The sequence below is a fragment of the Microtus pennsylvanicus genome, chromosome 9 (assembly GCF_037038515.1).
Source record: "Microtus pennsylvanicus isolate mMicPen1 chromosome 9, mMicPen1.hap1, whole genome shotgun sequence".
Classification (NCBI taxonomy): domain Eukaryota; kingdom Metazoa; phylum Chordata; class Mammalia; order Rodentia; family Cricetidae; genus Microtus; species Microtus pennsylvanicus.
In genome coordinates this window covers 50,159,944-50,173,345 of record NC_134587.1, presented here as the reverse complement: position 1 = coordinate 50,173,345, position 13,402 = coordinate 50,159,944, and the positions used below count along the sequence as shown (strand labels likewise).

Below are 13,402 nucleotides of genomic sequence, written 5' to 3'. Positions count from 1 at the left end.
CCATAACAAACAATAGGTGGTATATCAATGTATTCCTGACTTTGGAGAATAATGTCATTACAGGCTCGTAGACAGGAAGTCACTTAGCTAAATGAGCCACAGTCTTTTACTTCACACAAACTTTGTCCCAACTGACCTTGAATTTAAATAGTGACCATTCCACAGGGCTGTTGGCACGTCGAGTTGTGCCCAGGGTTATATTATCTACAAAAGAACTTTCCAACAGGAATGTAAGTCATGTTTGTCGCCTTGAATATTTGAGGGGATATATTATAACGAGGTGAAAATATTCAGTCAAATATTTTCTTCAATCCATGTTTTCAAAATTTCATTTCAACTGTGATCAATATTAAAAAAAAATAAAATGTCCTAAATCCCTGCCCTCTCCAAGGTCTCTGTCCAACCCTGGTATCCTGGCACTTATTATACAGCCCAACCAGGCTGGCCTCAGACTCACAAGACCTTCCAGCTCTGCATCCCAAGTGTTTAAAGGTGTGTGTACACTACACATACCTTTTTGTTGTTCACACTGTACCTTTTAGACCATGAATGATTCGCACACTCACTGTTCATTTGACTGGTGGCTGCTGTGTTAAAAGCTACACACCTAAAACTCTTTGTTCATCATATAAATGTTAAAAAAAAATAAGCCTTTGTGTTGCTCCAGTACCGAAAGGCAAGACCAGTACTCCTGAATGATGCCTGCCAAAGCCCAGTTTGTGTACACACTCAGCGCATCAGTGAGGGCTCGATGCCTTTATTTAGACATTCCCTGCTTATGAGAACATACCTAGGAGACAGTGAATATACTGTGAGGTGATTAGTCCTGAGGTCTTTGCACCTTTTTTTTGGCTTTACTATCTTTGTGATATACTTTGACAGTAATCAGGATTCAGACACTGAAGTTGGTGGCCAAATTTCTACAAATATACTTATTGGAAGACACTAAAGAAACTTTTTTTTTAAATCTTTAACTGAAATCTCTTTTTCTTCTCTTTTTTTGTTCTTTATTTTTTAGGAGGGAATGAATTGTAAAAGAGAAATGCTGTCACTAATCTTCCTTGCTTTATTGCTGGCGTTATCTAAGTACCACCCCAGGTAAATATGAAACCCTGGTGAATCTCAGCCATCAATGATTGATATAGCTGACCTAAAATGCCGTGCTCTTACCCAGGGACATTCAAGATCTAGATTCCCTTGCACAGGAGTTACAGAAGGTTGTGAAGCCACCATGTAAAAGTTGGGAACCAAAACCCGGGTCCTGGGAAAGTGCCCTTAACTGCAGGGCCAGCTCTCATATTTTACTCCCAAGGCACTCGCATACAGAAACATTCTCTGAGCTGGGCATGGTGGCGCACACCTTTAATCCCAGCACTCAGGAGGCAGAGGCAGGCAGATCTCTGTGAGTCTGAGGCCAGCCTGGTCTATAAAGCAAGTTCCAGGACAGCCAGGGCCACACAGGAAAAACCCTGTCTTGAAAAAAAGAAAAGAAAAACAAACACAAACCTACATACTGTTAACTTTACATTAGCTTGGAATTCAGTTCAGTCTCTGCATCTCTGTGAGTCTGCCTCCTCAGTCCATTACACAGAAACACCTTTTACAGTGGCTGCTCTTTTAAATATTTTAAGAAAAAAAAAATCAAAGTTCTGATCATTGTGGATAAGACTAAAATAGCAGCTTGCTAGAGGAACAAGGTCATACTAGAGAAATGTGATAACATCCCCTCACACAGAAAAACGTAAATTCGCACCTCCTTCGTGTCCATAGTTTAAGGGGCACAAGGATACCAAGGCTGTCTGGAAAGCAGCTGCATGGGGGAGGGATGTCTTTAAAGTCAACCCTATTGCTTTGGCACCCTAAGCTCCATTCATTTGCCCTCCAGAGTTATGGTTAAAATACAGTGAGAGTTGGGGCCTTGGTGGGTGGGGAGAGGGCCGCAGGGGGTGACAGAATACACCTTGCAGAGAGAGCTTGAGTGTGGAGTTTGGTGAGAAGACAGTATTGGGAGGGGAGAGAAGGGAGGGAGAGACACAGAGACAGAGAGGGAGAGAGGAAGGAGGAGAGAAGGAGGCTGAGGCCTGCTCACCTTGGTATTGTATTTAATGAAGGAGATCACAGCCAGGCATCTAGTCTTAATGTTGTCTTTTTAAAGACAGTACTGGCCCACAAGCTACTAGCATGCCTGCATTTGCTACGGATTTCATTTCTGCAACCTTAAGTCTGGCATAGAGTGCGTGTTTAATGTGTACAAACAGGTGGGAGGAGGAATTTCAACTATAGAGGTTTTTTACCATTTTCATTCTTTAGAAGCATTTTTTCCAATTTAAAACTAATTTGGCTTTTTTTTTTCTTAAAGAGTAAAGGATCACCTGCAGAAGATGTACGTCTGCTGGTAAGTGTCTGTCTGCAAGTATTCTAAAAACGTTGGAGGGAGAAGCAGATCCTAGCAGAGATGCTCTACAGAGAAGAGCGCCTTTGCCACAGACTTAAATTTAAGCAACCCTGTCCAGTCCAGCATTTGCCTTCGGCTTCTCTAGAAGGTCACAGCACCCTGCTTGGTTCCTACCATTCACGACCCTGTCGGAGCCCATGACTAGGAAATCAACTCTCCCAAGGGTGGATTCCTTTTTTTACCTTACAGGCTCTTTGCATATATATCATGACTTGCAGTTTTATGTTTTTCTGAAATCCCTGTGTGTGCAAAAGTGTCTGTGTCTAAATGTATTTCCTGTGCTTTTTCTTTGTTGGTTTTCCTTCTGTCTGCTTGTCTTGTGCTATTCCGATTTGTTTGTTTCTGTTTTATCTATTATTATTGTTTAGGGCCTGTTTGTTTTCTAAACAGAGACCAAAAGGGTGTGAACCCGGATGAGAGGGGATTTGGGGGGGAACTCAGAGGAGTTGGGGGAGGGGAACTGTAATCAGAACATACTGCATGGGGAAAAAAATCTATTTACTTTTTGGGGTATTTTTGGTTTGGTTGGTTGGTTGGCTTTGGTTTTTTGAGACAGGGTTTCTCTAGCCTTAGCTATCTTGGAACTTGCTTTGTAGACCAGGGTGGACTTGAGCTCAGAGATCCGCCTGCCTCTGCCTCCCAAGTGCTGAGATTGAAAGTGTACACCACCACCACCCAGCCTAAAATCTATTTTCAATAAAAGAAAAATAGAAAAAGTAATCTCAAGACCATGTTGCTTAAAAATATATTTAGTTAGCTTGATATAAAAACAAAACAAAACAAAAACCAGACTTCTCTGTCAGTACACATTTTACTGAAGTTAGGCAAATCTAATGTGGATGTTGGAAGAATGCCTTCCTGGGAAATTATATGATGAAATATCTCTGGCTAAAGAGGACTCCGAAAATAACAGGATGCCCTCTTTATGATCTTCCACTTTATTACAAAGTAACTCACAGGCAGCCTCATAGAAATCACGTCTTCCTTTCTCCTGACCTTTCACCTGACCTTCATCCCATGAATGCCAGTGTCACAGCTAGAGGACTGTACTCAACATCTGGAAATCGGCACTAAGACAAGGCGCATATACAGTTCTGCATCTTTATCATGTAGAGAGATTCACACAAGCACAGCATCAGTCAAGATATACCTCTCTCCCATCACCACAAATCTCCTGCTCCAGAGCCTGCTTAACCCCGGTCCCACTGCTAATCATTTTTCCATCTCCAGCATTTTGTCATTTTGAGAGTTTTGTGTAGAAGCCGCTCCTACAAAGTCAAGTAGGGTTCCTGGTAAAAGGCATCGTCGAGCCCAGAGGAAAGTCAGGGGAAAGGAACAGAAGACAGGATGAATCTGGAGGTCATCTGGTCATCAAACAGCCAACAGCCCCGAGTTTATTTCAGAACTTGCTTATGTGTAAAAGCAGAACAAAGCACAGCATAGATGGTCAGTGTCTAACCACAAGACCATTCCTGTCCGTGAGTGAGCAGCCTCCTCTCCAGCATGTGCTTGCTGCTTGGACGCAGCCCTGCTTTCTATCTTGAGGTTCCTGAGGTTTGTCGTCAGCGGTGTACTATCTACTAGATGGAGTGTTCTTTTCCCACAGCAGTGTACTATCTACTAGATGGAGTGTTCTTTTCCCACGGGCTAAGTCAGAAGTCTCTCACAGCCCTCAAAGTTATAGGAAAAAGTAGAGCAAGCAAGCTTGAACTCAAATGACTTCTTTAAGTCAGAAATGACTCCAGATGGAAACTGAGTCACACGTGGGCTACCACAGTTTCATAAACAGAATCACAAAAGATATGCTCTACTGATCAGAGCTTCTGTCACCCAGCATGGTGCCCTTGAAATCCAAGTGGGCTGTTTGCCAGCAGTCTACACCTGTTGACAGATACACATTTCATACATGAACGCATCAAAGTTTGTCAGAGACGTTTCAACTACCTAGCTTTTTTTCATATGTAACTTGGAAAATATTGTGCCATTTCCTTTTGGCCTCTGTGGTTCCTCATGAGAAAATTACTTCCTGATTTTTTTTCTTCGCTAGGTGAAGGGTCATTTCTCTCTGCCTTCTTTCAAGATATTTTTCTTTAGTTTTCAGTTCAATTAGATTCTTAAATCTGATTCTCTTTTGCCGTACTTGGAGAGATTTCAGTCTTTTTTTTTTTTTAATTACTATTGCTATGATGAAACACCGTGACCAAAAGCGACTTGAAGAGGAAAGGGTTTATTTGGCTCACACTTCCACATTACTGTTCATCCCTCCAGGAAGTCAGGGCAGGAACTCAAGCAGGGGAGGAACCTGGAGGAGCCAAGGCAGAGGCCACTGAGAGGAGCTACTAACTGGCTTGCGCCCCCCCCCCCCCAGGGCTTGCTCAGCGCCTTTCTTATTGGGCCCTCCCACTTCAATCACTAATTAAGAAAATGCCTGATCTTCTGGAGGCGTTTTCTTAACTGGACTCCCTCCTCTCAGATGGTTCTGGCCTGTGTCAAGTTGACAAAAACTCAGCGCCCCTGTTTTGGTTCCATCTCCCTCTGGTCCTCCCCTTGAGCCTTCAGTCACACAAGTGTTGCCTTTGTTATGGCCCACTCCATCTCTTCACTTTTCTCTTTTGCTTTTAGTCTTTGTCTCTGTTGTTCAAGCTGAGTAATTTTTGTTACCCTGACTTACAATTTGCTGGGTCTTTTCTTTGTCCTCTCTACCCTGTTGCTGAGCCCACCCTGCTCTGAGCCCTCCCATTGAGTGGTTTCTAACCCCCACCCTGCTCTGAGCCCTCCCACTGAGTTGTCTCTACCCCCCCATCCTGCTGCTGAGCCCACCCACTGAGTTGTTTCTACCCCCCCATCCTGCTGCTGAGCCCTCCCCCACTGAGTTGTCTCTACCTCCCACCCTGCTCTGAGCCCTCCCACTGAGTTGTCTCTACCCCCCCATCCTGCTGCTGAGCCCTCCCAGTGAGTTGTCTCTACCCCCCACCCTGCTCTGAGCCCTCCCATTGAGTGGTTTCTAACCCCCACCCTGCTCTGAGCCCTCCCATTGAGTTGTCTCTACCCCCCACCCTGCTCTGAGCCCTCCCACTGAGTGGTTTCTACCCCACACCCTGCTCTGAGCCCTCCCACTGAGTTGTCTCTACCCCCCACCCTGCTCTGAGCCCTCCCACTGAGTTGTCTCCATTTGATGCTATTGATAAGATTTCCTATTTGTTTCTTTGCACCAAGCTGTGCTTGTCACATCAGAGAACTGACCCCTGAGTCTCTCTTTGTACCTAGGAATGATCTTTTGGAAGAACCTCAGCTCTCAGCCTGGTTTAATCCAAAGTAAGAACAAAACAATAATGAAATTCAATTTGAAGAAAATGCTATTCTGTTATCAAACTGTAGGTACTCGAAACACTAGCACCAAGTCTCATTTTTGTTTCTAAGACTTTTTACTTTTAAGATTCTTTTTTATCTGTTTATAGTCTACTTTTCAAAAATAATGCAGTTGAGGAAGTTGTCATATTCAATCTCGCCTAACATTCCTGGTACTATTTGGGAGAAAACATCTTGAGGTACAACCAAAAGATGCCAATATTGACTCCTCCAAATTTTAATTTATTATCCCCATAATTAGCAAATTAATTATATAAATAAGTAGATTTCAACGTGACATTCCCTGTTTGTATATATATTGTTTTGCTAGTGTCAATTCTCCCTACTACCCTCATTTGGCATTTACACTCTGGGGAGACCATTATTCTCTTATAACGACTGTGTAATGTTATGTTTATATAGTATAAACATGTTTATAAAATGTTTGTAATGCATTTATGCATTTCACTGACATTCTGTGATATTTGCCATCTAGGGGCTATTATAGGCCAACAAATATGTGCATGTGAGCGTGCGTGCGTGTGTGCGTGCATGTGTGCGTGTGTGGCGCGTGTGCGCGCGTGTGTGTATGTGCATGCGTGGTGCGTGCGTGTGCGCGTGTGCGTGCGTGTGTGTGTGTGTGTGTGCGTGCATGGTGCATGTGTGTGAGTGTGTGTGTGTATGTGTGTGTGATGGAAGAGTGTGGGTTTCTCACGTGGAGTCACTCACTGTTTTAAAAGCTCAGAGCCTGGGAAGTTGGTTCTGTGCGGTTAAGTGGATGCTGCATACGCGTGAGTACCAGCGTTTGGCTCCCCGGCATTCGCACAAATATCGAGTGTGTATGGTGGCTAGCCTGTTGCCCCTGTGCTCAGAAAGTGAAGATGGGGATCCCTGGAGAAAGCTGGCTAGCTAATCTTGCCTAATTGGTAAGTGCTGGATTCACGTAAGTGACAGACTCAACACATAAGGTGGAGGTAGCTGAGGAAGACACCCTTGTGCATCTCTAGCCTCTACATGCACATACACAGACATACCCCACACACGTGTAAACATGCATACACATCACACACACATACTGAAGCAAGAATAAGAACAGCTAACTAGGGGCTGCAGTGACGACCCAGCATTATCAGTGCTTCTTGCTCTTGCAGAGGCCTGGGACTGAGCCCCAGCACCTACATGCTGCTCACAGCCACATGGAACTCCAGTTCCAGGAACCCATGCCCTTTTTTAGGGTTCTAAGCATGCATGTGTTACTCATATATACATGTAGACAAAACACTCACACTAAGAAAATAAAAATAAGTAACTAAAGGATACAAATTTAAATTTCGATTTAGGGCACTCAATGATGTTGAATTAGTATACCGTTTATTTTCCAATCTATAGTGGGTGGAGTGGGTAAATACTAGTAACGTTTTACTTATTTTATGTATTTACTTAACATTAGTTTTGTAATATCAAATATTTCATTCTTGACTGTGTCCACACCCAGGCCTAGAGGAGCAAGGGGAGGAGATCAGGGATTGCCAGAACTGTAGAAGAGGAGCTGTCCCAAACAGTAATCACAGAAGGACATGGCTGTCTGAGAAAACTGGAAGATAGGGGACCTGACCTTTCACCCTTCCTGCCTTCTGGTCCTTCGTTGGTCCTCTCATTTGTAGAACCTACTAGAAGTCCCAGATCAAAGGACTCTGGGTAAACCAATCTCCTCCCAGAGCAGAGAAGGGATGAGGATGGAGAAAAACCATAATAAATGGAAAACAGCTAGCACAACCCTGTCCCTCTACGAACCGGTGCTGTTTCTCCTGTATGAAAAAGCTCATGTCCCCAAACAGGATAAAGATAAAGTCCCACCGATTGCATCATCACAGGACGATGACAGTGCAGTCTCATTAGCCATCACCAATGCTCATCCTACAAGGCAGCAGAGAAAGAGGAGCAGCCGTTAGGGAGACGGATAATAAACAGAAGCAGATGACAATCAGGCTCCCTCGCCCTCTCCTGACAGCTGCTGCTCACTGTCCTGACGCCTCCTCTCACGGCGACCCTGAGCCCTCGGTGGCGCAGCCGTGTTGAGGTGCCACAGTTGCCCGTGGAATCATTAATTCTTACTGGAAATGAGAATAGTAGAGAGAATCCCAGTGAAGTTTGCTGTGTTCTGTAGACGGCACTTATCCTTGCTGTCATTTTTGCAGTAGCAGCTTGTATTTCCTTGGTAATGAGGATTATTTGTCCAGTCAGGATGTTAATGACATGTTTACCTTTTAATTCAACAGTTAAGAAAACTTGAAAACCTGTAAGTGGTTTTATAGGACCATGTCTTTATTCCCTGAAGAAGGGATTCCTTCCTTGTGAACTAGGATTTCCCAACCCATGGAATCTAAGATCATAAGTGCTACAAACATAGAGAGTCCACATTCTATAAATGAATTACCTACATAACCAAGAGGCAGACACTTTCCTATATCCACCTGCCCGTAAGGACTGTGCACTTCAGCTGTGGGAAACACGGCATCTGAAAGAATGGCTCCCTCATCGAGAACACTCTAGGGGCAATACCTCAACCTCAGAGCGAAGTAGCTCTCAGCTTGCACTAAAAGGAAGACTTCCGTGGACTCTCCCACTCTCTGGTAGGCTAGCTACTTCTGGACAGACAGACACAGTGCGGACAGAGGTTGTGATGGGAATGAGCCGACCATCACCACACTTCCCCACAAAATTCACTGCTAAAGGTTAGGCGATGTGTATGACATCGGACACTCAGTGCCCGCCTCGTTTCCTCACTACGGGGTGGCCACACTGCTTAGCCATGCATTATCCCCGTTGCTGTGGCTGGGGCCCTCTGTGCACACATTCACTAAGGCAGCACCAGGGTTGACTAGCGCAGGTGTCTTGATGGCATGCAGAGGACTCTTGTGTCGCTCACGAGCCACCAAGCCGCCTTGAACAGCACAGCTCTGGCCAGCAGCCCCTCTCAAAGTTTTGTGTTTAAGGACTCTTAAATATGAAAGCTTCATCTTTTCCTCTTGGTTTATGTTTTGTTAAACAATAATGTCATCTTTTAAAATGTTAAGACGTCATTTTAATTGTGTGTATGTGCACATGCACGTGTGTGTGGTGTGTGTGTGTGTGTGCATGTGAATGTGCATGCTTGCAGAAGAAGAGAAGGCCTGTTGGATCCTCTGGAGATGGAGTTACAGGCGATCCTCAGCAGCTCCACGTGGATTCCAGTAACCAAATTTGAGTCTTCTGCAAGAGCAGGATACACTCTCAGCCCCTGAATTTGTGTGTGTGTGTGTGCGCACACACACACACACACACACGCTCATAGGTAGGCATGTGTGTGTAGGCTAGTCAACCCTGGTGCTACCTTAGTGAATGTGTGCACAGAGTGGCCCCAGCCACAGGAATGGAGAGACACTGGATGTCCTCCTGTATCGCCATCCACCTTTTTGAGACAGGTTTTCTCACTGAACTTGGCTAGCCTGGCTAGCCCTTCCACCCTCAGGGTCCTCCTGACTCTCACCTCGCTGCTGGGTAAAGGCATGCACCATAATGCCCAGCTTAAAACACACGCGCAGACTCCACATGAGTTTGCCTGCATGAGTTTGTGTGTGCTCCTGGAACTGGAGCTACAGATTGGGAGCTACCATATGTGGGTGCTGGAAACTCATCCAGTGTCCCTCTGCAAGAGCAGCACTCTAGAGCCCTCCCTTCAGCCAGTGCCCAGTTCTCCGCATGGGTCCTGGGAGTTGAAATGCGGGACCTCGTGTTTTTACCGCAAGACTTTCTCACTGAGCTACCACCCATGCTAAGGATGGGTCTTTAAGAAAATCTTCCCCTTTCATTCTAGATAATAATAATAATCTGATTTATTGAGAAAAACAATAATCTTGAAATCTTTTCATCTTCTCAAATGGGTTATATTTATATATCCTATATAAATAAATACTTAGTTAAAGAATCTTTAAAATAGTAGTGGTGTACTTTGGAAATGCCGTAGTAGAACACGTGCCTCGTATGCATGGAGTTCTGGGTTTAAACACCAACACTACCAGAAAACAAAATGAGATAAAACCAAAGATAAAAAAAAACGCAATGGGCATATGTAACCCATGTCCAGCATAGATTTTATCTGCATAGATGTCATACTTAACTTACGTCTCATCACTGTGACAAAAATGCCTTCAATCAGTTTTTTATTTGTTTTGCTTTGTTGTTCAAAGGAATCTCATGTAGCCCGCACTGGCCTCGAACTCACGACGTAGCTGAAGATGACCCTGAACTCCTGATCCCCTTGCCTCCATCTGCCAAGTGGGTGATCTAACCCAAGCACATGCTAGGCAAGTACTCCACCAACTGAACCACCTCAGTAGGTTAGTTTTAAAGTATATTTTCAAGTTTGATCTGAATATAAGTGTATGCCTATAAATTTTTGGTATCAGAAGACTTAAAAATAACTCTATAAATAAATGCATACGTTAAAATATCCTTAAAATGGTAGTGGTGTCCTTTTAAAGAATTTTTTGTTATGGGATCTTTGTAACTATTATTACTATGCAAGTAAGGATTGCCAGGTTGTACCTTTGTGTAGATATATTTGTACTTAAATTTATAATCTCTTTGTATTCAATGCCTTCTAAGATGCGTGACTTAATGTGCTTTAATTTAGTGCCTTGGCTTCAGCAGGCTTTTTTTATTACTACAAATGGTTTCTCTTTGTTTCAGTAGTCTCATTTTCTTCTATAGTGCATCTGTGTGCCTAAAGCATAAAGGAGAAGTTGAAAGGGGAATAGGGAAAAGTGTGCATGTGTGTGCACATGTTTTTCCATTCGTGCACTTGTGGATGCAGGTGCATACAGAAGACAGAGATTGGCAATGAATTGTCTTCTTGTAGTTGTTTTGTGCTTTTGTTTTTGCTTTTTTAACTCTTTGAGGGCCCACCAACCAACTCCCAAATAAATACACAGAGAGACTTATTCTTACTTATGAATGCCTAGCCTTAGCTTGGTTTGTTTCTAGCCAGCTTTTCTAGCTTAAATTATACTGTTTCTTTTTAACTACATTTTGCCCCTGGGCTTTTTTTTTTTTTTTTGATTTTTCGAGACAGGGTTTCTCTGTGGTTTTGGAGCCTGTCCTAGAACTAGCTCTTGTAGACCAGGCTGGTCTCGAACTCACAGAGATCCGCCTGCCTCTGCCTCCTGAGTGCTGGGGCCCCTGGGCTTTTTACCTTTCTTTATTCTTTTTTTTTTTTTTTTTTGGTTTTTCGAGACAGGGTTTCTCTGTGGCTTTGGAGCCTGTCCTGGAACTAGCTCTGTAGACCAGGCTGGTCTCGAACTCCCAGAGATCCACCTGCCTCTGCCTCCCGAGTGCTGGGATTAAAGGCGTGCGCCACCATTGCCCGGCAACCTTTCTTTATTCTATACACCTTTCTTTCCTTCTCACTCTATGACTGACTGTGTAGCTGTGTGGCCCCTGACATCCTCCTCTCCTTCTCCTTTTCTAGCTCCTCCCTCCTCTCTCGAGCCTAGATTTTTCCTCCTATATTCTCACTGCATGCCAGCCCTGCCTGTTTCTCTCTCCTGCCTTGCTATTGACCATGCAGCTCTTTATTAGATGAATCGGGTGTTTTAGGCAGGCAAAGTAACACAGCTTCACAGGGTTAAGCAAATGCAACCTAAAAGAATGCAATGCATCCTTGCATCATTAAACAAATGTTCCACAGCATAGACAAATGTAACATATTTTCAATTAACATCCCACAACACCTTCTTCAGTCTGTTTCTACTTTATTTTATTAGACAGTTTCTCACTGAACATGGAAGTCACTGAGGGCAAGGCTGGGTGATCCCCCTGTCTCTACCTCTAGGTGTGCACCATGCCCAGATTTTTTGACATAGGTTCTAGGGACCCACATCCAGGTCCTCATGCTTTCATGGCACTTCATGAGCCATCTCCCCAGATCCACAGGGGGATACTCTAGATCTTCCTAGGGGGAAGGGAAGGGGAAAACCAGGAGGTAAAAGCATAGTAGAAACTTTACAAGCATTAGCTATTATCACTCTCATCATTTCAGATGGGATTTTTGTTCTTTTTTTGTTCAACAGAAAACGTCCTGATGTTATAGCAACAACTGGTTGGCTCGCTCCGGTCATATGGGAAGGAACTTACGATAGACAAGTTCTAGACAAATATTATAAGCGACTGAACATTACCATAGGCTTGGCTGTCCTTGCTACTGGAAAGTACGCACTACTGGTATTTGCCCTTCCCATTTTGAAGAAATAAGGATGAGCAGCCGCGGACTGTCTCTATCTTAAGCACTGCTTCCTATGACCCTGGCATTACTGCTGACTGCCCTGTGTAGCTGTGGACAGTGGGTTTGTTGTTGCTGCTGTTTCTTCCCCATTAGCAACCCTCTTTCCTTTTCTTCATAACAAACTGTCTTTTCTCAGGTTCCCAAGCTTATTATATTTTCTTTCACTAACCAATACAGCTGAAGGTACAGGGACAACCTCTCTCTTTTTATCTTCTTGGTATCAATGGCACACATCTCCTGGTGAACTCCAGTGAAATTGTCTTTCTCTTCATTTTGCATAGCCTTACAAGACAGTACCTGAGACACTTCCTAAAATCTGCTGATAAGTACTTCATGGTTGGCTACAACGTTATTTTTTACATCTCGACTGATAACATCTATGATATACCGTACGTAGAGCTGGGTCCTCTTCGGTCATTTAAAACATTGAGGCTGCCTGATGAAGATTACAATCAAGACCATACTCTCCGAAGCATGAAGAACATGAGAGATAAGATCATACAGGACATCCAATATGAGGTCAACTTTCTCTTCACTATGGCTGTGAACCAAATCTTCAAAAAAGATTTTGGAGTTGAAACTCTGGGCAAATCTGTAGCTCAACTCCATTCATGGTGGTATTTAAAAAACCCCAGAGAGTTCCCGTATGAGAGAAGAGTTAAGTCAGCAGCTTTTATCCCCTTTGGGAAGGGAGACTTCTATTACCACAGTGCCATTATTGGGGGCACACCCAAGAATGTTCTAGCTTCCATCAAAGAGTATCTAAAGGGAATTACAGATGACAGCACAAAGAAACTTGACAGCACATACGAAAGCCACCTAAATAAATATTTTTTAATCAATAAACCCACTAGGGTGTTATCACCAGAGTACAACTGGAATCCGAAACTTAAAACTCCTCCTCAAATCAAGCGCATTAAGATAGCATGGCGACCATGAATTACTTGATGTTGTGTCGTAGAGTTTATGAATTCACAAATAAATAACAAGAATTCGTCAAATATAAAACTTGGGACACTTACAAAAATGCATAATCTTCCAGAGTAAATTATCTGTCTTTGAAATTCTATTTCATCTGAGTAAAAATAAATGGACAAGTATTACTTACATGATGTAATGTTTTATATATGTGCTTGAGAATCATTTTTGGTGGTATAGACTTTTTTTGAGAAAAAAAATAGATTTTTTTATGAAAAAATCATACACATGTCAAATAGATACACATAAAGGAAGCTTAATATTCATCAATTTGCTTGTCTTGTAGCTGCTGTTGCTGT

The 13,402-nt window shown here is 43.4% G+C and overlaps 1 protein-coding gene across 1 annotated transcript; it reads left to right on the top strand.

Moving 5' to 3' along the window:
- Positions 1 to 2,381: 2,381 nt before the first annotated feature.
- Positions 2,382 to 13,064, top strand: LOC142856992 (N-acetyllactosaminide alpha-1,3-galactosyltransferase-like 1). The gene is made up of 4 exons (XM_075984616.1): positions 2,382 to 2,395; positions 5,723 to 5,770; positions 11,914 to 12,051; positions 12,407 to 13,064. Exons 1-4 carry the CDS (start codon positions 2,382 to 2,384, stop codon positions 13,062 to 13,064), a joined length of 858 nt encoding a protein of 285 aa, XP_075840731.1.
- Positions 13,065 to 13,402: the final 338 nt, after the last annotated feature.

Bases quoted from the DNA above. Each gene is read 5' to 3' on its own strand.
- LOC142856992 (XM_075984616.1), top strand. The intron at 5,771-11,913 runs GTAAGAACAAAA...TTTGTTCAACAG, and splicing joins TCAGCCTGGTTTAATCCAAA to AAAACGTCCTGATGTTATAG. The intron at 12,052-12,406 runs GTACGCACTACT...CATTTTGCATAG, and splicing joins GCTGTCCTTGCTACTGGAAA to CCTTACAAGACAGTACCTGA.